We start from the raw sequence: 25,036 nt of genomic DNA, 5'->3' as shown, positions 1-25,036 counted from the left end.
AACTTGCACAATAGGTTTGTTTACCTACAGCTTTATAAATACTATTTAAACAGTTGTACAGTTTTTATTCCCAACTTATAGATATTTTAAACCATTGTTCTTATATTCTATCCTATTATTTTTTCATGTATATTGTATCCTTTTACTTCATGTATATTCTGTATGTGTGATGTGTGTCTGATATTTTTGCTGCTGCAACACCGGAATTTCACATTTTTTTGGGATCAATAAAAATCTATATAGCTATCTATCTATCTATGAATAAATAAATTATGATGTATTGGATAAAGATCAGGCTTTACTGATCCCATGGTAAAATTCACAATACCTGCCAAGTCATACTTCTGCGATTATTTTGGTAAAAGTAACGCAAAAGTAGTGTAAAGCATTACAATTCAGAGACAGTAATTTTGTAATATAACTAATTACTCTCAAATGACAGTAACTAGTAATCTATAATGTATTACATTTTGGAAGGAGGTAACAGCAGCCACATTCCAGCAATGAAACCTCGCAAAAGGTTCTGCCAGGAAGAACCCAGTGTCAAGATCAGGAGGCACGCTATAGTGCTCCATGGATTGGGTCCGAACCCCAAAGACGGACAAATGTCTGGGAACAGTCATGCTCATTCAGTGTGGAAGCAACAACACACACTGCCTTGACCACTACCAGCATTCCATGCAGGGTATGGCCAACTTTCCTGCCTCCAGCTGATTCGGCAGGAATGACAGGATGTCCCGTGCTGTCGCCAAGTAGGGATCCACCTGGTGAGCTTGTACCATGTGGCAAATACCCTCCCAACAGCTTTTTTTTAGGCTGCCCTAGTTTTTGGGGCCCGGGCCTCTTGCATTACAGGTTCCCGCTTACCAGAGACAGCAAATCCCTCTGGTGTGGGGGAGCCACAGCATCTCGTCCGAGAGAAGAGGAATAGCCGAAAACCATATCATGTGGGGCCAAAGAAGAGCCACCAGATGTAGCCTAAATCTGTCAGCCTTAATTCTCAAAGAATAGGCTGAAGAGTGAAAGGAGGAAAGGTGCAAAGCTGACCCTGAGACCATAGGTGAGCCAGAGCGCACCCCAGGGATGGACTGACATTCTTCAGGGAGAAGAAAAGTATATATGCTGACAAAGGTCAGTTTGAAAGATTTTCGTCAGATTTTAAGGGGCGTTCGTCACGCTCATCCCGCTCGTCATCAGATTGGTCATTGAGTCCGACTGCCCACTGGCCGATTCAACAAGTGAAATCGGCCCAAATTCAAGCCGACGGCTCCTCCGACTGACGACGGCACGGAACACACTGAACAGACCCGAGTCACCGACCTCGCCAGACTGTCCGACGGCCGATAATCGGGTTGGTGTGTCAGCGCAGACTAAGTCTGTTTTAAAAGTGGACAATTTTGTTGTTATGTGGGCCACATAGTGGTGTGCCTTAAAATGATATCCATGTCAACTTCAGTCCCCGTACATATGGAATATGTAAATGTGTGGAGAGATTAAATGATTTTGATTGTTATGATCAGTTATTTAATTTAGTCACAAGTATACACAGCTAATCTAACATTAACATTTGATTTTAATTTGACGTTTTTGATGCACTATTTGGAGCTGTCGGTTTTCAAAGTAGGATGTGTTATATGTGATCTGCTGTTCATGCTGGTTATAAATGTGTCCTAAAACATCCCATCCCAAGTCTTTCTCAATTTATCATATTTGCGTTATTTTAAATCCATGCCCACCCTTTTCGATTCAAATTTGTCTCCAAAACCAACGTTTAGGAACATGGGTCACTGAACCTGACGCCCTGCATCAAATCCCTGCAATGATGTTTTTAGCCTTTACTCGTCAGAGAAGCGATAACTAAAGTGTGTTCAAAAAAAAGCTGTTATGTACAATGTTACAGAAAATGTTTTATTGTGAATGACATATACATCGAATATTCAATAAATACATGTAGTTTTTAATTTATCCATACTTTGTGTTTTGGGGTCTGACTAACATCTCAGACAATTAGGTAACATGGCAATAAATAACTTGTGTCTTGCTGTCTTAGTACAATGTCTCCTGCTCCACCCAACCTAGAAACCAAAGGAGACAAAATTAGGGACAGAGTTTTTGGGATGTTTCGCCTCACATTCGGGGTCTAAATTCTCCTTGTTGTCTTTCACAGACAAATCAAAAGAAGGAATGACTTGGTGGATCTAAAAAGGCTGTGACCTTTATTTTAACACCCAGGCTGCTCATGTTGGCTGACAGTGATTCAAAGAAATAAGACTGGATTGGGGAGCTTGAGCAAGACACGTTCTGAACATCTAGAGCCGAGACTTTCTTTATGATGCTAGTAAGAGATGTTCCTGCAGGGACATGGAGGCTGAGGACTTTATGTCTTACAGTTACTCATGAGATGGTGATATCATACTTGAGGCAATACATATGACTAAAAGGTGAGCTAGATGTGTGCACAATCAAATAACACTGTATTAGAAGTCAGTGTGAGTCCAAGGTGTCAATACTGTTATTTAGCATATTTTACCAGGCCCCAAAGAGCCCATAGCTGCATTTTAGTTTTAGGCCTGAAACACTATAAATTGATGGGTTTCACAGAAGGCCAAACATTACGTGGCTGGAATCATGGCTTCCACTTTTGAGTGAATCTGTAAAAGTGATTTTCAGCCTAGGTTCAAAAATAGCATTAGATCACGTGCACAAATTAACTGTCAGTTTAACTTCTTTTTTCTGCCTGATTGTAGCACATTATTCAGCATGGATGGTCAATGGGATGTTCACTGATCTGTGCTGTGGGGCTCAGATGTACCCCCCCTCACACACACACACACACACACACACACACACACACACACACACACACACACACACATACACACACACACACACACACACACACACACACACACACACACACCAGAGCCAGCCCTGAATGCAGGTTCTGCTCAGCGCTGTGGGTGGAATGAGATATTGACAATGGCAGGGTTGAGGGTTAAAATCCCACTGGGCATTACCATCTGCCACAGTTCACTGGTCTGCGTGGAGACGCAGTTGTGGCAGGAATAACGGGCACATGCACACACACATTTAGACACAGGGGCATATACACAGCTCATGCTAAACATACATTGATCACCAACCTTGCAATACATCATTCACTAATACACCACTGCTTTTGCTCTCTGTATTACACATTATACTGTATATCTTGACTGACATTACATCATGTCAGGTCAGGATATCTCAAAAACTGTACAAAATGTCAATGAAGTTTGGTGGAAACAAATGAAGTTATTTTTTTTTGTAGATAGCTTTTCTTGGTCAATTTTAAATAATACACCGACATTCATATCAGCATTAAAGTCAAATTCCTAGTGTCATGGCAACACAAACTAAGTGTTAACCATTACTTCAATCAAAGTCACAGAATTTGGAACCACTTGGTTTTCTTTGGACAGCAATTCCATTTGATATGACACAAATAAAATGTTTCTGAATTTGATTTCTCATTTGGCCAACATTAAATTCATGTCCTCTTCACCTCCTAAATGCACCTCCAAATACAGAGAACAAAGAAAAATGTGTAATACAAAAGCTTTAACTGCCTCAAAAGGCAAAAAGAAGAGTGAGTAAAGGTCTTACCGCCTGGGTAGCGTCTGATGCAATATCTTCTGGCTTCGTCGAACAGGAAGACGAGGAGAGTGTAAGGGAGGGCACAGAACCACCAAGAAAACCTAAGGTATGACACAGACACAGAGATTGAGCACATAGACTATCACATGGAGATTTGAAATTATGTCTGTGTTTCTTTAACTTGTCGCCAGCTTTTGAGTGTCTAAAAAGGAAAAGAAAATAATCATAATATGTCAATTTATTTATTTAGCCAAATGTTATGTTTAATTGATTGAACATGTGCTGTAAATACTGCAAATTTCTGCAAATCTTGGACTTTCTTTAGTAATAAGTACCTTCCAGTGTCATATCTGAATTTAAAATGAGACAGCGAGAACCTCAGAGGTAAAGACAGAAATAAAAATATCTATTGGTCTCTGTTGGGAAAATAATCTCATTATTACAGTAGCTTTTCTGTTTCATTCTGCCTCTGAAGTGGAAACTATTGACGACACTAGATAATATCTACCTTTTCTACCAAGATAATGAAGCTAAAACAGCACTGACTTAAACTTTACCATCTTGGAATACAATGAAAACAGTGTTTACACACCAGCGGCACTGATTGGCAAGAAGTAAATGTAAATGTCAGTAAATTAACAAAAAAAAAAGGATTTCATGGATTAATACTTTAAAAAGGATAAACGTAATGCATATTGTGCTCATAAATTTGCCTTTATACATGAAAAGAAAAAAACATTTACATAGAAAATTAGACCATTTTAGTTCTATTTTGAGTAAATCCAGTATGATTTGTGATGTAAAAACCATAGTTTGTGTATATAAGGTTGTGTGTGTGTGTGTTTTACTCACTTGAGAGGATACATTCTGAGGGCAACGTCCATGCCCGGGCAATATGACAGGAAGGCAGCCAGTGCTACCTCCTCAAATAGACCAAAGATGAGGACACGGTTGGACCTGTGAAAAAGAGTCATTACTGTTAGAACAATTCAACTAATATGTGTTACTTTTTTATTTTTTTTAACATGACACCATTCTACACTTTGATTAATGTTATGATGAGAACTCCTGAAGCTATGATTATAATTATACATAAACAATTTACTCTCAGATGTTTTGGCATGTTATTAACACTAATGATGCGTGATGTTGTTGTCTAAGAAAAGTGTGCCCTGACTGAAGTATAAGATATTAAAGACAAAGTCAGTCTCTAAAAATGTCCCCGGCTTGAATTTATCCGTTAAGGAAATACATGTTTGGAAATCACTGTCTGTACTTTAAAGGTCTTCTATGTCTTTATACATACTTCATTCCTTGTTGCATGATGGAGATCGTCCTGGTCTTACAGATGATTAGAACAGCCACTTGGATGATTACAATACTGACGAAGTAAGCTGTTTGACATGTGAACTCTAGGATCTTTCTGCGCTCGTATGTCTGGTGAATACAACATTAAAAAATATTAGCTCATATTTCTATTCTCTTCTTTACATTAGAAATGTGAATGAACTATACCATTCATTTAGCATGAGTGTTACTGACCCACTGCTGTCCGTAGCTGTCTTCCAAGTCATTTATATTATTGTCTTCCCAAATCCCTCTGATCCCCAGCAGGTCCAAGGGGTAGAAACCATTTTCAGCCAGGATCACAAAGTTTGTGTAGAAGCCAGCTACGGCCTGCTGCACACCTATCAGAGAAGAAGAGCAGTTTTACGATGGGTCTTTTGGAAAAGGTTGAACATTTAAGAAAAGCAACAAATAATAATTTCTGTTGCAACACCTAAATATCATTAAGGTACCATTAGGTACGCTTACCAATCTGTCCATAGGACACGCTGATGAGTCTTTGATTCACCAGTTTGTCAACGTCGGGGTTTCTGGGCTTTCTCTGCATGATGTCACTCTCAGGTCCTTCATAGGCCAGGGAGATGGCAGGGACCTGGGAGACAACAAATAAGGGAAAAACATAAGGCAATTAACTATTTTCAATCTCAAAAAACTGTTAAGAAATAAGATAATGTGATCTGCCCTCAGTGAAAGAGCTCACCAAGTCAGTTCCCAGGTCAATGCAAAGGATGGTGACGGTTCCCAGGGCCAAAGGGATGTCGGCGATGACGAAGAAGAGGAAGGGTGTCATCTCAGGGATTTTACTGGACAGGGTGTAGGTGATGGACTTCTTCAAGTTGTCAAAGATCAGACGGCCTGACAGAGTATTTTAGAAATTAATATTGCAAGGAAAATCGAGCACTTACATTTATGCTTTTCCAGTCTGCATTCCACATTTCTGAAGGTATAAGCCTTGGTATAAGTCTTACCTTCTTCCACTCCGGTAACAATGGAAGCAAAGTTATCATCGAGCAGGATCATGTCAGCGGCCTGCTTGGAGACGTCAGATCCAGCGATCCCCATGGCGATACCAATGTCGGCCTTCTTCAGAGCTGGAGAGTCGTTTACACCATCACCTGTCACGGCCACAATGGCTCCCTGCATAGAAAAGAAAGAAGTGTTAGGATGTCCACTGCAAGATTCAAGTAAAAAATTTTATGAAACAAAAAATCTAGGACCACAGACATTTCTGAAAGCTTTTAATCTCAATCTGTGTCTGGGACGCTGACCTGTCTCTGGCAACCTTCCACAATGATAAGTTTCTGCTGAGGGGAAGTTCTGGCGAAGACGATTTCAGTGTGGTGTTTTAGCACATCGTCAAGCAGCTCTGGGCTCATGTCTTTCAGCTCACTGCCGTGGATAACGCAGGCCTTGGCATCCCTGGAGAGGAAATCATAGCAGCATTAGGACAACCGTTGTAATCTCACATCCTGTTAAAAGGGGGTAAACTAAGAATGGGATATATTGTAATTAGGGCAATGCAAAAAGAAAATCATGGGGAAACAGTAAATTCTTTTCGAAAACAGACATCCCTTAAAGAAAATTATGGCATCATCAGCAAAAAGCGAGATTTAGAATAAAGGGCTTTACATCTTCAGGATCTGCTAAAACATTAGCAGAGGAAATCGATAAAGACTGTGATGGCTGACATGGCTTAACATAGATGGACCACCAACCCTCATCGATGCCTCACCCTTGGACTATCAGTTTACAATACTCATCCAGGAAAGACAGGTAGGGTGGGGGTACAGCACTTCAGAAGTAAGATAGAAACTATTAGGTCAAATATATCATTGCAAATATATCTTTGCACCTGTATTTGTTTGTATGGAAACATTGAAGTATTTCATCCTGGTTGATGCTGACATGGCTTGGTAAAGTTATTATTCAACTGAAACTAGCAACCTGCTTTATAGATCCAATTTCCACATCTCTTTTTAAGATAAATGCAGCCAATGGCTTGGTTTATTTGTCCAGACCCTACTGATAGTTCTGCTTTTTGAAGATTGCCTTGGAAGAGAATTGTCTTGGCTTTTTTAGTGAAGATTTAGTGACCATTGTGAACTATTCTCTTCAGATGAGTGTCTTCCATGATGCTTTTTAACTGCCATGGTGAAACCCCTTCTGAAGAGAAATAATGTAGATGCTGCAGTACTCAATAACTACAGACCAGTATCCAATCTGCCATTTTTAAGTACACTTTTAGAGAACCTTTTTAAATCAGTTAAATGATTTTACAATTTTTCCAATGTTTATGAAAAATACCAATCTGGCTTTGGGACCAATCACAGCACAGCACTAGTCGAAATTGCAAATGACCTTAGACATTATTGTTACATTATTACTTTGTTTTTATAATGTGAATCACTTTGTGATGCATGACTTTTGTATGAAAAGTGCTATACAAATAAAGATTTATTGATTGATTGATTGCTTTGACCATGAATACATGTTTTTATTATTATAATACATAGGTATATTGACCATAAGGGGGTTGCTCAGCAGTTTCCAAAACATAAGTGATCCCTATCCAATTGCCCAAAAAAATCAATTCTTGCAGAAATCTCCGCATCTCAAAAGTTTTTGATACTAAATCACAACATGGATTTTCCCATGGTGTTCCTCAAGGTTTGGGTGTCTTAATGTGGTATTTTGGAAGAAATTGGACAATTCTTGTCAATTCTTAAATGCTAAAAAATGGTTTAATTGTACACCAAATCTGTGAAACAAATGGTATCCACCCCAAAATTGTTAACTTATGAGACATAAGTGAGCACGGTAATGGCCATCATAAACTCCTATCATAATGCACAACTTATTTCAATTATTACAATGTATTATTATTTCTCATTTATGACTAGAAAACAACACAGGGCTGAGTTGCAGGTCAAATTAATCATTGGGTTCCCAGCTATGAAATGATATATACCGCTTCTATGTGGAATCTACTGTTCTACTGACCTGATATCACCCTCTAAACATCCCCTGTTTCCCACCCCTATCCCTCTAGAAAAAGGGGATGGAATGCTAAGGGATTAACCAACAGGAATTTCCTGCATGAGAATTCTGCCCAGAATGACAGTATTTCTGTAGCGTGACTGTGATTTAAACAGACTCTACTGGCTGATGAAAAAAAGTTAAGTCACCAGCTCAGAGACTCCCTAGATGTACAGTATTTGTCTGCAGTGAATTAATTGCAAAAACATTTTGGGCTGAGAATATTGTCATGATACTTATGTCATGATATGATATTATTGCGATTTTAAACATTATGCAATATTCTGCGGTATCTGTTTTATCTAAAAAGAGACATTTCTCTGTTTGTTGATCTCACTTCAATTTTAGTAAGTGTACTAACCTGGGGTTGACTTCAGAGACTGGTACATTCAAGCGGGCAGCAATGTCTTCAACTGTCTCGTTGCCTTCAGAGATGATACCCACACCTTTAGCAATAGCCTTGGCTGTGATGGGATGGTCACCTGTGACCATTATAACCTAAGGGAGAAGCCGTTAAGTATTAACACAGAACGTGGTTGGGGATTTGGTGAAATATTAGATATATGTAAAGTACACTAGGCTTGGGTTGGTGTAAAAGTTTTCAAAATGTTTTGATATCAAGCCCAAAAACAAACATTTCTCTTATCGGCTTAAATCTGAAATGTTTCCATATCAGTGGCGCAGTTTAGTTTTCTTTGAGACTTACTCTGCCAAAGATTATTCTTGTCACCCCAAAAAACCCAGAAACTTTCTAGTAGACAAAAGAATATGCGCAGTTCCCCCTCCCAACAGCCAGGGCCGGCGATTGCTATAGGCAAACTAGGCGATTGCCTAGGGCGTCAAATGTGTTGGGGGCGCCATGTCGCCCTTAGGTCTACTTCTCATTAATAATAGAATTAGAATGACAAGCAAAATAAAACATGTTTAAAACATGATCATCCCAGGGTGTCCCCTCAGCCACACGTTTACTTGTCAACCTGATTATTAGATTGAATTGATGATTATTGTCGATCATTTCCTAAACTTCAAACAAATGATTTAGTTTGAAGTTCCTGTGACGTGACATTTCCAGTCTATGGGTCAGACTCAAACACACGGAGCTTGGAAGCAGACCTTTGCGTCGCTTAGTGTCCACTCTTGCTGTAAAAATAGAGATGAGCAGCGGCACAGACCACGGAGCTGCTGCAGTGCGCCTTCCGTGGTCTGTGCAGCTTCAGGTTTATAAAGGATGCGCTCTGCTGTCGACATGCTGCGGCAGATGTGTTCCGTTTGTGCTCCGTGTATTTCTGCAGTAGATTCGGTTTTCCACCACCGATGTAGAGCAGCGTCAGCCACTTCCCTAAACTTTGTGTCATTCAGAGACCAGAGTCTCAAACGGGGCTCTGTGTCTGTCAGACGGTCTGAGATCACCGTATCAGCCTCATGCCTCAAAACTCAATCTCGCCTAGGGCAACCAAAGGGCTAAGGGCCTGATCACAGCTACTAAAACGTGATCTCCACATTGTGCCGCTCGGCTTAGCAGTGAAGTGCTGTCAGGCCGTCAGACACATAACAATATGTTTATACCTGAACTACTTTAACAAAGAAGGAGAGGGGCTGGCCCGGCGAGGACACCGACGGAGCGGGCCGATGGACCTGAGTGGTCCTCGAGGCAGCAACCATCTTTCGACAGCGAACTATGCAGTTACTGAGGTGAGTCAGTAGCTAAGTTTCCATCCACTTGTCAATCAAATGATCTGAAGTTCGGTAAAAGAAACTCATGCAAATAAAGCTGGTGAAAGTGTGTTTCCATCCAACGGCTTTAAAGTGAATAAAAACCTGTGCGTAATGACGTCACATGCTGTTTTGCGATCAAATTGGTATATCGAATTGATTTGAGACATTTAAGGTGTTTCCATTCATTTTCGCACTGAATCGAATATTCAAGCAAACATTTGCGAACAAAGTTTTGCCAGACAAAATGGATCGCGCCATCTACCAACAAATGATCAATATTGCACAAGTTGTAATAGTGCTTATGTGCCAGCTGATAGCGACACATCAAGCTATAATAAGAAAACAACGATGCTATCAACACATTGCTATGATGATGCAGATGCAGATGCATGTAAATGCCCGATGACAACGGAGGCGGCCTGTGGTGTGGGAACGACAGCGCTCCAAACAGTTCTGGGAGATCGTGGTTCAGAGACACTTCACGGACACCCTTTGGTTTTACATCTGTCTTTGTTGACAGCGGAAATACTGGGCGGAAATGAACTAAAACTTCTCCTTCTTCGTTTTGTGGCGGGTTGCAACCATAAAATGACCTAAAACTTAATCGCAATTCATTATTTATTTGGCAAATAACGTTTCCATCAGCGTTTATCGCATAAGCCGCATATTGATCAAGATAAAATCCGGTGAGACCGAACGTATTTCCTTTGAGGCGATATTCATGAAATTCAATTGAATTTTACTGTTTCCATAAGGCATTTTTCATTCGATATCACTTCATTCGGATAAAAACGTGTGGATGGAAACATAGCTAGTGACATCACACAAACCCCTTTAGAAGTAGGAAAGAGTTGCACTCATCCAGGCTAGTTAGTCTTATCCACACGTTAAACGCAACAATGTAGGAAAATGAGACAGGGATTTCTGTTACCAGCTGAGTAGCAGTGATCTTTGTTGTTTAACAAGCCCGGTTAGCTTAGCGCGTTCGTAACACTCCACATTAAACAATAATTTACACTGAAAATAACGTTAGCCCCCAAATAAGTGTAGCAAGCTAAGCTACAGCAACATGGCTAAAGCATGGATGTATTCAGAGAACGGGCTAAAGTAGTTTACTACATCAGAGCTATATTTTTTTTTACATCCATTAACACGACTCGTCCGTGTCATGATTAGTCCTTGTCAGTGATCCTGAGCAGTTTTATTTCAGAATGCAGCAGAAAGTTCTGCTGTACTTGAGCTGCAGAATGCTCTGGGAAATGTAGCTTGTGAGGACGCTACCGCACTTACGTTACCTGATCAATAAAATAGCTAAGCTACTGAAAAGCTATTTGAAAACTGCAACTCTATTTAGAAGTAGTTCAACTAGTACCGCTACTGTCCAACACTGCTTTTGATACAAGTTAGATTTAGCGCCGTGACGGCGTCAACACGGTTTACTAATGTAGGCTACTTTTTAATTTGCCAGATGGTGTCATAGTGACAAATGCCAACCGGTTAAGCCTCGTTTTGATACCGGAAACCGACACAACTCTACTGTACACCTGAAAAGACTACAGTAACATACCTTAATTCCAGCGCTCCTGCATTTGCTGACAGCATCAGGCACAGCAGCACGAGGAGGGTCGATCATGGACATGAGGCCGATGAAGCACAGGTTTTCAGTGGGGAAGTTCACCTCATCAGTGTCAAAATGAAAGCCCACTGGGACCTCGTCATCAGGCAGGTTGAAATGGCAGAAACCTGAGTAAGGCGGTAAGAAAATGCTTGTCATGAGTTCACAAATGGCTGTTCCTTGACACACTAGTTAAAGACATAAGGATGTAGCTGTAGAATGGAGCTATGTTGTACCCAGAACTCTCTCTCCAAGTCCTCCTAGCTCAAGGTAGGCATTCTGGAAAGCATCTTTCAGCTCTTCGTCCAGAGGCTGCTCTTTGCCGTTCATCATGATGGTGGAGCAGCGGTCCAAAATCCTCTCTGGGGCACCTTTCATCACCAGCAGGTGCTTGGTCTCTCCAGGAGTTGAATTCTTGTGGATGGAGAGCTTATGGACAAGGGAACGACTGTATATTAAATACTTGTCTCAATCCCAATTTTATTCTAAACATATGCTAGTACTCATTTATCAAAAAGTGGTCGATAGAGAAATAACCCAACCACTAGAGGGCGTAAATCAACATTTCCCTCCTATACCACTGCAAGTATTGTCTTACAATGCTATGTTTACAAGTTTTTTACGATAAAAATCTGCATGACTTCGCCTCTCTTAGATAGGTTGAACCTTTTCGATATACATGTTGAACAAATTTGAAAGCTATGGGGAACTCTGTGGATTGTTTACCTGGTATTTGTTGGTGGAGTTGAAGGGGATCTCAGCAATATTGGGGTATTTGTCTCTCATGCCGCGAACGGATCCACAGCACAGCTCAATACACTTCAGCAAGGCAGCTTCTGAGGCGTCACCGGCTACATCTCTCTGAGGATTTAAGCAAAGGAGAAAGTTGGATTTTGATCGAAACTGTGTTAAATATTGGTCATTCTTAATTTACAATATATTGTACATCAAAACTGATATAACACAGATACAAAAATGTTTCATACAATCACATTTTATAAAAGTCAAAAGATGTGTTGCTGACATTTTAATATATATATATATATATATATATATATATATATATATATATATATATATATATACACTCACCTAAAGGATTATTAGGAACACCGTACTAATACTGTGTTTGACCCCCTTTTGCCTTCAGAACTGCCTTAATTCTTCGTGGCATTGATTCAACAAGGTGCTGGAAGCATTCGTTAGAACTGTTGGCCCATATTGATAGGATAGCATCTTGCAGTTGATGGAGATTTGTGGGATGCACATCCAGGGCACGAAGCTCCCGTTCCACCACATCCCAAAGATTTTCTATTGGGTTGAGATGTGGTGACTGTGGGGGGCATTTTAGTACAGTGAACTCATTGTCATGTTCAAGAAACCAATTTGAAATGATTCGAGCTTTGTGACATGGTGCATTATCCTGCTGGAAGTAGCCATCAGAGGATGGGTACATGGTGGTCATAAAGGGATGGACATGGTCAGAAACAATGCTCAGATAGGCTGTGGCATTTAAACGATGCCCAGTTGGTCCTAAGGGGCCTAAAGTGTGCCAAGAAAACATCCCCGACATCATTACACCACCACCAGCAGCCTGCACAGTGGTAACAAGGCATGACGGATCCATGTTCTCATTCTGTTTATGCCAAATTCTGACTCTACCATCTAAATGTCTCAACAAAAATCGAGACTCATCAGCCCAGGAACATTTGTCCAGTCTTCAACTGTCCAATTTTGGTGATCTCGTGCAAATTGTAGCCTCATTTTCCTATTTTTAGTCAAAGTTGATCTTTTATCAGCTGGAATCAGTCGGCCCATTCTCCTCTGACCTCTAGCATCAACAAGCCATTTTTTCCCACAGGAATGCTGCATACTGGATGTTTTTCCTTTTTCAGACCATTCTTTGTAATCCCTAGAAATGGTTGTGCGTGAAAATCCCAGTAATTGAGCAGATTGTGAAATACTCAGACCAGCCCGTCTGGCACCAACAACCATGCCACGGTCAAAGTTGCTTAGATCACCTTTTTTTTCCCATTCTGACATTCAGTTTGGAGTTCAGGAGATTGTCTAGACCTGGACCACATCCCTAAATGCATTGAAGCAGCTGCCATTTGATTTGTTGATTAGATAATTGCATTAACGAGAAATTTAACAGGTGTTCCTAATAATCCTTTAGGTGAGTGTATATATATATATATATATATATATATATATATATATATATATATATATATATATATATAATGTACTGTATAGTTCTCCAATGGTTTATAAACTACGAATGTGTAAAAGTACAGAGCAGGTGGATAAATAAGATGAATTAGGACCATGTTAAAGTAACTATAAGGTACTTTTAAATGTTTCTTAAACTGTTTCATTTTCCATCTGATGATCACAGATGACCTGTAACAGCAAACGAGACTAACAGTGAAAAAGACGCCATTTTTATTTTTAATTAATGCCTTTGCCTCGGTCTGAGTTTTCCTGCAAAGTCACAAAATGATTTACGGCAGGCAGACTGGCTCTACAGTAACTCATTCTGATGGGTCACAGATTTTGGTGTAACACCGGAAAAGCCTTTTTTAGTATCCAGGCCATATTGTATTTTGATTTTATTTAAGGAGTTATCTGTTGTAGTTATGGCTAATACTGGGGCAGGGCAATCCCAGAAAAAAAATTAAATAAAACGAAGAACAACTAAAAGCTCAGCGGGAGACGGCAGAACTCAGTAATACAGCCGGCACGCGCTAGAAAAGACAGCAGGTGTGGTAAAAACACTACCGCTTTTGTCCAAAGGGGCCTCTAAAATCAACACAAACTGAAAGTTCCTAAAAGCCACTTTACAATTCAACAAAAAAGATGTTAAACAATTTTTCAACTTTAAAATTGAAAAAAGAGAAAAAACTTGTCAGTACTCATTGAGAAATAAATGAATGGGTCTGGGTGGCCATCTCTTCCTACAGCCACAGCTATATATTTCTGAAAAGGCCTTTAATTATGTTGAGGGCTTTTTATAAAGATCTGTAGTGCAGTCTGGCTCTTTGGGCATCTTCACCTTCAATTAGCAGGACAGCATGAAAGGGGATAGAGACTCAATCCCGGGACCTCCGAGGACCTTTTTGTCACACAAAAAGCCATTATTATTTGTATTTTCCACCCCTGGTGAGTTGTTTAGACTATTTTGTGGTGATCAAATATTACATGCAATAAGCTTTTCACCTTCAGGATGGGGACGTTGGTCTGCTCTGCCAGGAAGACGGCACGGTTGCAGAGTCCGGCGATTCTGGCCAGGGCAGCCCAGGTGGTAGAGCTCCTGTCAAAGGAGGCCCCACTCTGGTTCTCTGTGGTGTCGGCCTCATAAATCTGGTTGTCGAACCACATGTGGGCCACGGTCATCCTGTTCTGGGTCAGGGTGCCGGTCTTGTCAGAGCAGATGGTGGAGGTGGAGCCCAGGGTCTCGACAGCTTCCAAGTTCTTCACCAGGCAGTTCTTCTTCGCCATACGCTTAGCAGTCAGGGTCAGACACACCTAGAGACAGAAATCAACTGTTTAATGCTATAATATGTTTCTTTTTGTATTATATCTGTCTTTGAATCAACAAATGAGAGAATGAGACTCAGGCAGAAATGCTGAAACCACTCACAGTGACAGTAGGCAGGAGACCTTCTGGCACATTGGCGACAATGATACTGATGAGGAAGATGATGGCCTCCAGCCATGTGTATCCAAGGAACATTGAGAGGATACAGAAGGCAGCACCCAGAGTGCAGGCCACAGCAGTGATGATGTTGATGAAGTGGTCGATCTCTATAGCAATGGGAGTTTGGCCGACCTCCAGACTGGAAACCAGGCAGGCGATACGACCCATGACGGTTCTGTTTCCGGTGTTGATGACGACTCCTCTGGCAGTACCTGGACAGAGCCAGAGATTTTTTTGAGTGATAAAAATGACATGAAAAAAGTCAGGTAGCTGCTCCCATTGTCTCCATAAATTTGCCCAGCCCTTTAAAACCTTTGTAATTCATGAAACCTTTTTTAAGTTTAATTTTCTTCTAACTTGGACTTAACTTGAATCTATTGAATAGTCTACACAACTTCTGTTTTGTCTTCTTTTTTGTTAGTTCTCTACCTTCAACACAGTTGGTGGAGTAGAAAGCTAGGTTCCTGGTTTCCAAAGGGTTGTCGTTGGAGAAGTCGGGAGTACGAGCCTGAGCCTCGGATTCACCAGTCAGAGAGGAGTTGTCTACCTGAAGGAGTAAAAAGTAAAGCAAGAATGAAATACCAATGATATCCAGAGAAGTGAAAATGACATGATGTCTACAAGACCAAAAAAAACAACGACTGCTATTGTTGGACTCGGACAAAAGTAGGACAATAGAAGATTACACGTTTGGGTCAAAATAAAACTTAAACTAAAGAACAAACTAGATGGAGATGATGTGATTTTGAGTCAGTCAAAAGAAGCATTTTTCAGAAAGTGATTTAGATGAAGTAAAATGATGATTTATAAACCACATCTTTCAACACGGTATTTCCCGTTAGATGTTAAGCAACTTTAACCACCATAAGTGCTATTTGAAGCCACTGCTCCATAAGGGAGATTAATAACAAGTCTTTGAGGTACGGACCTTGCAGCCGTGAGCAGAGATGAGTCTAAAATCAGCGGGGATCTTGTCTCCACCTTTCACCTCCACCAAATCTCCGACCACCACCTCCTCAGCGTTGATCATCTTCTTCTCGCCGTCACGGATGACCAGGGCTTGCTACGAGAATCAAGATGAAACATATGGTTTTTCGGGGCAATTTCTGAACAGAATTATACATGATTTTCTTTACAATAGCAAGAAACCAGATGATAAATGGAAAAACGAGTCCTCGTTGCAGTAATGCTGAAGCAATATGGATCCTTCTTGATATTCTATCATTAGTCACTGTCTTAAATATGATATGAGCAACATTTATGCATTTATGACTAAATGAGCTTTTCATTGATGCTGTTTTCTGTTTTAAAGGTAGACTGTGTAGGAATTTCTCCCATCTAGCGGTGAAATTGTATTTTGCATTCAAACGAATAGTGCTCTCTAGTGTCTCGCTTTTTCAAATGCGTGTTGCAACTACGGTAACCGTTATGTACCAAGAAGCTATAATTCCCTTTTTCACTTTTTTGGTGAAGAGGATTCCTTCTCCTGTGGCTCGGCATAAGTATGATCCTCCATTATGAACTAAAGTGCAGTGCAGGCTTTCAGATTTGCCGGGGCAGTGATAAGCGCCTCTCACTGATCTCCTTCTCCGTTTCAGCTGGTTTCAGTCATGTGACGCTGGCTCTGAACGAAAAAGTGTTGCTAGTGCTTTATGTCCCTCTCAGCGATTATAATTTTTCAAAATGGCGTAACGACACGGAAGCCTCCTTGGACTTGCCCGTCCAATGTAAATACAGATAAGAAATTCTTCGCTTACGAGCATAAGTCAGATCATTGGCAGAGGTCATTTTACACCAATGAGGACATATTTATGAATGAAGACATTGATTTTAGCTAATAAAATACTTGAAACACTACACAGTGTACCTTTAAAAAGTTGTGACATACTGTAGATATGAAGGTTCAAAAGTCACGAGAAAATCACCTGTGGGACCATGTTCTTAAAGGAGTCCATGATCCTGGAGCTCTTGGCGTCTTGGTAGTAGGAGAAGCATGCGCTGATGACGACCACAAAGGTAAGCACGATACCCAGGTACAACTATAGTGAGAGAAAAATGACTGTTAGTCAGTTCTTATTTGGTGGTATTAATCCTTTAATTAATATCTGCACAAACATATACAAAGACCTCCTTACGTTATCGTTGACCATTTCATCTACTGTTATAGACTGGATAGTGAAAGCGAAGAAGCAGAGGATTGCACCAATCCACAGCAGCATGGAGAAACCACCAAACAGCTGGAAACCAGATAAAACATAATTTAAGTGCCATAATTTTACTAGTCTCGCTTTGCCAGACCTTACTCCACAGAGCTGGAGAGGAGGGTCTGGCGAGTCCACACAGCATTCCAGGATGGGAGAAAAATGTGCTCTGGTTTATTGGCATTTCTTTAAACCAATCATAATCGTCACAGGCGAATTCCAGCGGAATTTCCTGCGGCACAGGAGCAATCCCGGAAGTGGAACGTCGAGGATGTAGACTATAACTTTACTGGTTTTACTCTCTTCGTCAAATCAAGGTGAATATGCTTTTCTAAACTTGTAAAAGAGGTTTCTGTTTTGCATGGAAAATGTTGTACAGTCCCAAACTGGAATTTCAACTCAGAAGAAGTGACTTTTACCTGTTTACAGAACTTGACCCATTCAGGCGTTGTGGGAGGAGGCGTGAGGGAGTTTGGGCCATCTCTGGCCAGGATCTCTTTTGCTCTGCCGTAGGAAAGACCCTAAAAAATAAATAAAAAATACAGGTTTGACAGACTGACAGATTGATGGAAAAAAAGGAGCTAGGTGTAAAGTGTAAACTAGGTAATATCATGGTAAACCTGTGAGTCCAGGCTTTACAGCTTTGTCCTCTTTTACTGGAGGGCAAAACTATGAAGGAGTGACATGTTTCCTGTTTAAATGTTTTATTTGGTAAACAGATACACCACTATTACTTCAGGAGGTGTTGCAAAAACAAAAGAACACACATCTACAAGAATTAAGATGTCTGTAATCTCAATGCTTCGCCTTTTACAAGTCTGTGTAATTAGACAGCAAAACATGGGATTTGAATATGAATAGGGGGAAACCAGTGTGAGAGAGGAAAACAAGACAATCAGTTTCTTCACTACTTTGCATGTCTCTAATACGTACACTAAAATGGTGGAAATTGTGTCTGTGCATAGTAAGATCTTCCCTGGCCTCTCGGCTTATCTTATTCTGTGGCACACACAGTGGCACACACACACACACACACACACACACACACACACACACACACACACACACACACACACACACTCACTGTGGTTAGGTCGGTTCCATATTTTTTCTGAAGTTCATCCAAGGTTAACTTGTGGTCATCCTATGGAGAGAGAGAGAGAGAGAGAGAGAGAGAGAGAGAGAGAGAGAGAGAGAGAGAGAGAGAGAGAGAGAGAGAAAGAGATTGAGCTAAAATCCCTGTCATTTTAAAACCGCAGATATTATCTCCTTTGAGGATTAAAAAATGTCTTGTCATGTCCTCCAGAGGGACACAGGGAACATAAAGATGACAAGGCAAAATCAGTCATCTGAGCAGGATTATGGATGCATGCCGGTCCATACAGTGTGATTTTAAGATGAGTCAAAGCAGTCATTCGAGTAAAACTAGAGTTGGCTGATGATTGAACATTTGCAGCCAAACACAAGAGCTAAACCGCCAAGAGCTCAGTTAGTTATGGAGTCACCCAAGACAAGGCGACTACTTTCTTCTGGACATCATCAACGTTAAACTAAATCAAATTGCACATGGTTCTATATATAGCATTTTCTGTTGGACTTTTAGACATGTTATTTTATGTTGCTATGGGAATAGCGACCACTGCCTCACTTGTATGATGGTGCAACAATGATTAACATGTCAGCTTCATTGGCTCCATATAGACCGACCTACACTGTTATTACTGTTTTACTACAGGCTATTATTCTTTAACCATTGTTCAAATCTGACACCTGAAGATCATCAATACATGACATTGAATCACTGTTGCCCCTTTTTTGTTCTCAAAATCAAACTTTCTGAAGACACAATGCACTTTCAGCAGTTGTAACACACACTAAAGACACCGCCTGCTGTTAATTGCAGTAAATGATATGCTAAGTTAGGGAGGTTATGGCAGACTGGCGTTACGGTAAGAGCTGTAACAATTCCAGATTTTACTGTACAATTATATTGTCTCAGAAATAATTGTGATGATATAATTGTCTCTTTTAGTCATCTTTTAGTATTACTTTTTCAGACAAATTGAACTGTTAAGAATGAATCCCAGTATATGTATTTTTATGTTATGTGACCCAGATAATGTAATAACACAGGTAGCCTATGAAGAAAACCATGCCTCTTTATTATAATAAACCACTGCATTTTGTTGCTTAAATGAACATAAAATTGACAATAGAACAATGATCCTCATCAATAAAAGATAAAACACTAATAATCACTTACATACAATTGCAATTTGGCACATCTAAACAAAATCAACAATTACCATCAGCAGTCATTCCCCAATGTCTATTGTCGGACCTTAGCTAATGTTAGCAATTAATTGCGGTTAAACACAGAAATTAAATAATTGCGATTGGACAATTATATAATGATTGTTACAGGCCTGGTTAGGGTTGCTATGGCATTGAGATGTCCTTCAGCAGGCGGCAGGACTTTGTTAAGATGTACCGAGGACAATAATCATTAATATGTCATCTAGATGGGAATTATATTGCCTAATAACCTGCAGCACTCTGTGACCTGGTGGGTGACATTGGGCAGAGGCTGTTGCAGAATAAACATGGAGTAATTAAAGAACAAATTACAAAACTGGCAACAAGCCATCGCATTCACATTCTGTTGTAATTGTAGTTGTTGTAAAGGTACTTTACTTCAGCATGTCTGCAACAAACTGACGGCAACAATCTATCTTTACTCGATGACCTTGTGAAAATCAAAGACCAATTTAGAGTAAAATGACAGAAAATGAGTATTATAATATTAACAAATCATTAGCAGGACACTTGCACATGTTCACTCATGTCTACTTAGTGCTTTGAGATGAACATGAGACCTGAATCTGCCTCCGTGTGAGCTGACCTTGTGAAGGACACTATCCTACAGAAGTTAAAAGCTGCTTTGTCTTTAACAAACCACTTTACAGAAGTGAGACCAGTTTTGGTGAAGTTCTTAAGAACAGAGAAATCATTTAAGTTACAAATGAAACTTTAAAAAAAAACACCTTTAATAAATGTATTTCTGCCTATAAAATGCTACCGTTGTACATTTTGGTCAGTGGTTTATATGTAAGGGTGCCTCACTGTTCTTGGGAAACGATCTCAGCCAGCTAAAGAGCAGAAAGTGTGTTTTTCCCCTTGCGGGATAAATAAAGTCAAGTCTTCTTCTTCTTCTTCTTCTTCTTCTTCTTCTTCTTCTACTACATATACATACTGAGAAAAGGCCCAATAGAAGCAGTAGAAATTGGGGGTACTGTTCTACACAGGAAACCCACCTAAACTTCCATGCATGTGTCACAGGGTCAAAGTATGTTTTAAACTTGCTGTGGCTTTATGCATTCCTTTTTGTAATTTGTTTTTAATCTTACATGGTTTTAATTGCATGTTTTACTGCCCGATTGCCTGCACCTGAACTAGTAGTAGTAGTAGTAGTAGTAGAAAATATTGAGCCTGGAGGATAGCCCATGGCTTGTGACCTTCTCCATGTGAGGGAGGACATGCAGGAGGAGCCCACTCGGCAGGATTAGAGGCAGCATGTGACCCTTTTTTTTTTTCTTCTTTTATTTTCTAAACTTGTTTAATGTACAGGGTTCAAATCTATGAGAGGTGGAGGCTTGCCAGAGCCAGCCTATGGTGTGGTCGGGAGGAGGGACCAGCCAGAAATATTATCTGGCCGCAGGTGAGCAGGAGGAGGGAAAAGAGCTCGACAGAAAGAGATGGACGGTGTGAAACAAAGGACGGGGAGGAACGATGGACCAGGGGAGCAGCATTACACCTGTCTGTGGTCTAAGGTGAGGACCAGGGGTCTATTTCACAAATGACACATGAAGATCAATTACTACCACTAATCCACAATGCTATAATACAACCATGTATATTATGCGCAAACATCTTTGTCTGTCTCTCTCTCTCTCATTTGGACTATAATATACATTTCCTGAGTAACATATTAACTTCCACTGCTCGCCAATAAAGGCAAATGACAAGTAACTCTTGGAATGGTTTCAGTTAAAGGTACAATATGTAATATTTCTACATTAAAATGTCTAAAAACAACTATATCTATGTTATATACATATTGTTCAGATGTGGACTTACACGATCCCAAATGTTTCCAACAATGTTCAAAAACAGAGAAATATCAAATTTTATTTCAATGACACAGGACGTTTTGTTTGGTCGCCTGTCAGTGGCATCATATAACCTTTGACCCCTCTAGCCAGCTAGCAGCCAGCCACTATGGTCACAGCAATCCGAACTCAGCCAGCACAAACTCTAGCGCAGGGCGACGCTAATGGCAGTTTAATGATCCGTAGGAAAACAGACGTATCAGACCACAGGCGCCCGAGTCTGGCCGAACACCAGCCATCCGTAACAGTTACGTCTCCGCAGGGGCAGGGCTAGAAGGGGGGCACGGGGTGGCACAGGCCCCACCCTGAAATATGACTGTCACTACGCTGCCTGTTATGCTGATTTGCCCAGCCCTCGTCACATGACCAATAAATGTTTCCATGATAACTATCCAAAATTCTGATACCATGGAACTAGCACTGAAATATATATATATATTTTTTTAAAGTGGCAGCAATTTGTTTAAAATGAAAACGAGCAAAATTAATAACGCATGTTATATTTTAGGTGATGTGATATTTTGTGATGTTTTATTGAGCAGAATTACATTGTGTTGTTCCATCCTATTCAATATATCCTTTATTTCTAAGCATAATTTCTATGCTGTATTCTGATAAAATGTCCCTGTTTACATCTATTGTTTTGATTGAGAGACCCCTAGCGGCAGAAAATTACATATTGTACGTTTAGTGAGCAGTGGTTTCGGAAATGTATATTTTAGACTATCATTCAGTAGACTATTGTCTGCCATACTGTTTTATTACCACAGCCGAGTTTTCTACGTCAAATATTATATGCTTTGCTTCCTCGTGTATATATATGGACATAGAAAAGAAAGACACTGACATTACTAGATAATTAATTCAGCGATAAATTCAATGCACACTGTAAACATGACTGTAAACACAGTGTATTAGTGAGTTATTTAAAGGTAAAAAAACACTGAGGTGTCCTCTCCCTGTTGTTTCATGAATGTACAGTATAGCCTACACTATGTAGTTACTGGTGTGAACTAAGACTATAATTTATTATGATACATTTCATAATTGTGCAATCCTCTCAAATATATACAGTATATTGGGGGCTTAAAACACCAAACACCGTACAAGGGCACGACAGAACCCCCCCAACGTCACTCCATGGACTCTAAATAGAACACTCCCCAAATCTTGAACAATTTGTATTACTCATAGAGGTATTTGGACTGTAGCTCTGTCATTTTAAGAAATATAAACAGTGCCTGTCTTTTATTTACTTTAGTTTTTTAGACAGATTTTAATAGAAGTGGATTATTTTAAATGTCATAATCAGAATGAATTCATGTTTTAACCTCTGAAATAGTGTGTCTGTCTCTTCGGTTGCCGCAGTGTTGCTCCCCACCCAAACAAAGAACCCTAAAAAAAAAAATACCTGTGTACTATTAACCATGATGACACCTGTACACTGGAAAATTTGAAAAGTTAAGACATGTGATTTTTGGCCGGCATTGCCAAAGTAAATGATCCCCCGATTGCCTGCAACTGAACTCATTTCATGAACATGGTTTTAACCTATGAGAGGTGAAGGCTTAACAGAGACAGCCTATGGTGCGGTTGAGAGGAGGGACCAGCTGGCCACACTTGAGCAAGAGGAGGGGAAAAAACCAGGAGGACTGTGCAACGGAGGAGGGCGGGACGATGGACCTGGGGAGCAGCATTACACCTGTCTGCGGTCTAAAGGGAGGACCAGATTTGTCTGTGCGGTCAGTGTTGCGTATATATCTCCTTCAAGCGTACCTATGTGTACACTGTGATGTTTGTGTACTCACCAGGTCAACTTCTTTCTTCAAATCGTCCATATCCCTCTTTGTTTGATCTTTCTTCGTTTTCTTGTCTCCACCGTCTGAGGTTGCCGCCAGTTTGTACTCATCTTTCCCTCTCTAGATTGAAGAGAGTGAAACAAAATAAGATTCTGAATAAGACTGAGAACATGTGGCGAGTTTGCTCTGAGGCTTTCTTTTAAATTGCAAGAGCAAGAGCAGCATGCAGTGTCAACTTTGCTATTCAATAAAATGTATGTTAATCTTTGCTAGGAGGATTGTGAATGTTTCTCATAAATATCTCTTATTGAAGAGTTTCAAGAGTTCCTTAAAACTGAAAAAACAAAGGTGAACACTTGCACAGCAGATTTCGAAACTAAGGTACTATGGTAAGGTATGGTAAGTTTTTTTGGCCTCTTTATTTTAATGACATTGCATTTTGCAATTGACAATTCAATATGCAAAGTGGCAATGCAATCCTCAAATCATTGTAAATTATTTTAAGTAAATATTTGAATTAACGGTCAATCAATCAAGTACCAGCCAGTCAGAGGCAGAGTAGGGTCTTTGCAGAATTTGGAATTCGGCCCACAGCTGCTAACATGTACTTATAATACATTCATGCAAACACGGCCACGGAAGAATTTGTTGCAGCTCAGTTCAGACCAAATATCTGCTACGAGTTGAAACTTTCAATAACTTGCAATGCGCCAGTCTGCAACATTCTAAAACCTGCTAATTTGCACCAATGCAACTAGACGAGACAGTGTATCATCTTCATAGCAACGACTCTCTGTACTTCGTTTCTAACTTCCGACTTTTCAGTTTTCTTTTTTTTTAGCTGAATACCATTTGTAGCATCTTAAAATATAAATGAGTAGTGAGACACTTGCTACACTTGCATTTCTAGTGGTAATAAAACGGCGAAAACGACATTTTATTTCTCTGATTCACGGCTTTCTTCTAACACAGCGCCCTCTCTTCAGTCCCTCTCTAGCTCGCTTGACCGTATACCATGCTTGCAGGCGCTCGATGAGCCTCCGTCCAAAACACAGCCATTTCGACCATTTGACAGTTTGTGTAACTAATGGATATAAAACAGCTGGATGTAACTGACTTAACCAGCTGACTTCGCTATTGGCTGTTGAAACAGATGACGTAGGTCGGTTAGGTTGTCATTCGAATAGAGGCCAACAAACTTCTATGAGAAAGTAGTCCAAAACATGTGACAAGGCTCCAATACTTACTCCCAGCACCATGGTTGCAATGCAAGTCTGACAACTGTCAATTTAGTTGTCTTTGTAAATTGCAACTTTCCTCCGCCTCTCTCACAGCCCTGTTGCTTCCTGTCTTCCACCCTCCCCAGAGCAAGACAGATTGCTTCACATTAGCCTACCTATATACCCATGACTGTCACACCTGCCCTGATAGGAGGAGTTTGGAGGGTTGAAGGGGGGGGGTTGAAACCGGTGATGAGTAATGTTGGGGACAACAAGAGACAGAGTTTGGGGGGGAAGGCAAAGGGGTCAAACCAGGGAACACATAGACTTCCATTTCACTGACAATGTGAAGCGTTTTGACAATGTGACTTCAGTTTTGAAATGATCAATACATTATTATTATTGCTATTATTATTAAAATTACCAAACACACACACACACACACACACACACACACACACACATAACATAACTGATGGTGACAAGGACTTAGTTTCAGTGTCATACAATGTCCTCCTTTTATATTTAAGGAAGGGCTGTCTGTATCATGTAAAGATCTATCAGCATAGAACAAACTTATAGAATGAAAAGTGTTTA

The 25,036-nt window shown here is 40.2% G+C and overlaps 1 protein-coding gene across 1 annotated transcript; it reads right to left on the bottom strand.

Annotated features, from left to right (window-relative positions):
* Nucleotides 1–1,894: 1,894 nt before the first annotated feature.
* Nucleotides 1,895–24,608, bottom strand: LOC144513000 (sodium/potassium-transporting ATPase subunit alpha-1-like). Its single transcript, XM_078244042.1, has 23 exons — nucleotides 24,467–24,608; nucleotides 23,229–23,339; nucleotides 18,336–18,395; nucleotides 17,671–17,772; nucleotides 17,186–17,287; nucleotides 16,976–17,089; nucleotides 15,979–16,113; nucleotides 15,480–15,597; nucleotides 14,994–15,262; nucleotides 14,570–14,878; nucleotides 12,077–12,211; nucleotides 11,587–11,779; nucleotides 11,303–11,478; nucleotides 8,381–8,517; nucleotides 6,252–6,402; nucleotides 5,952–6,120; nucleotides 5,684–5,838; nucleotides 5,452–5,575; nucleotides 5,179–5,324; nucleotides 4,943–5,073; nucleotides 4,489–4,593; nucleotides 3,646–3,737; nucleotides 1,895–2,075 (listed from the first exon to the last, which is right to left on the bottom strand). The coding sequence occupies exons 1-23, from the start codon at nucleotides 24,476–24,478 to the stop codon at nucleotides 2,047–2,049; spliced, it is 3,075 nt and encodes a 1,024-aa protein (XP_078100168.1). The 5' UTR covers nucleotides 24,479–24,608; the 3' UTR covers nucleotides 1,895–2,046.
* Between the last annotated feature and the right edge of the window lie 428 nt (nucleotides 24,609–25,036).

Source organism: Sander vitreus, chromosome 24 (genome assembly GCF_031162955.1).
Source record: "Sander vitreus isolate 19-12246 chromosome 24, sanVit1, whole genome shotgun sequence".
Lineage (NCBI taxonomy): Eukaryota > Metazoa > Chordata > Actinopteri > Perciformes > Percidae > Sander > Sander vitreus.
This window is presented reverse-complemented; position numbering and strand designations above follow the sequence as displayed.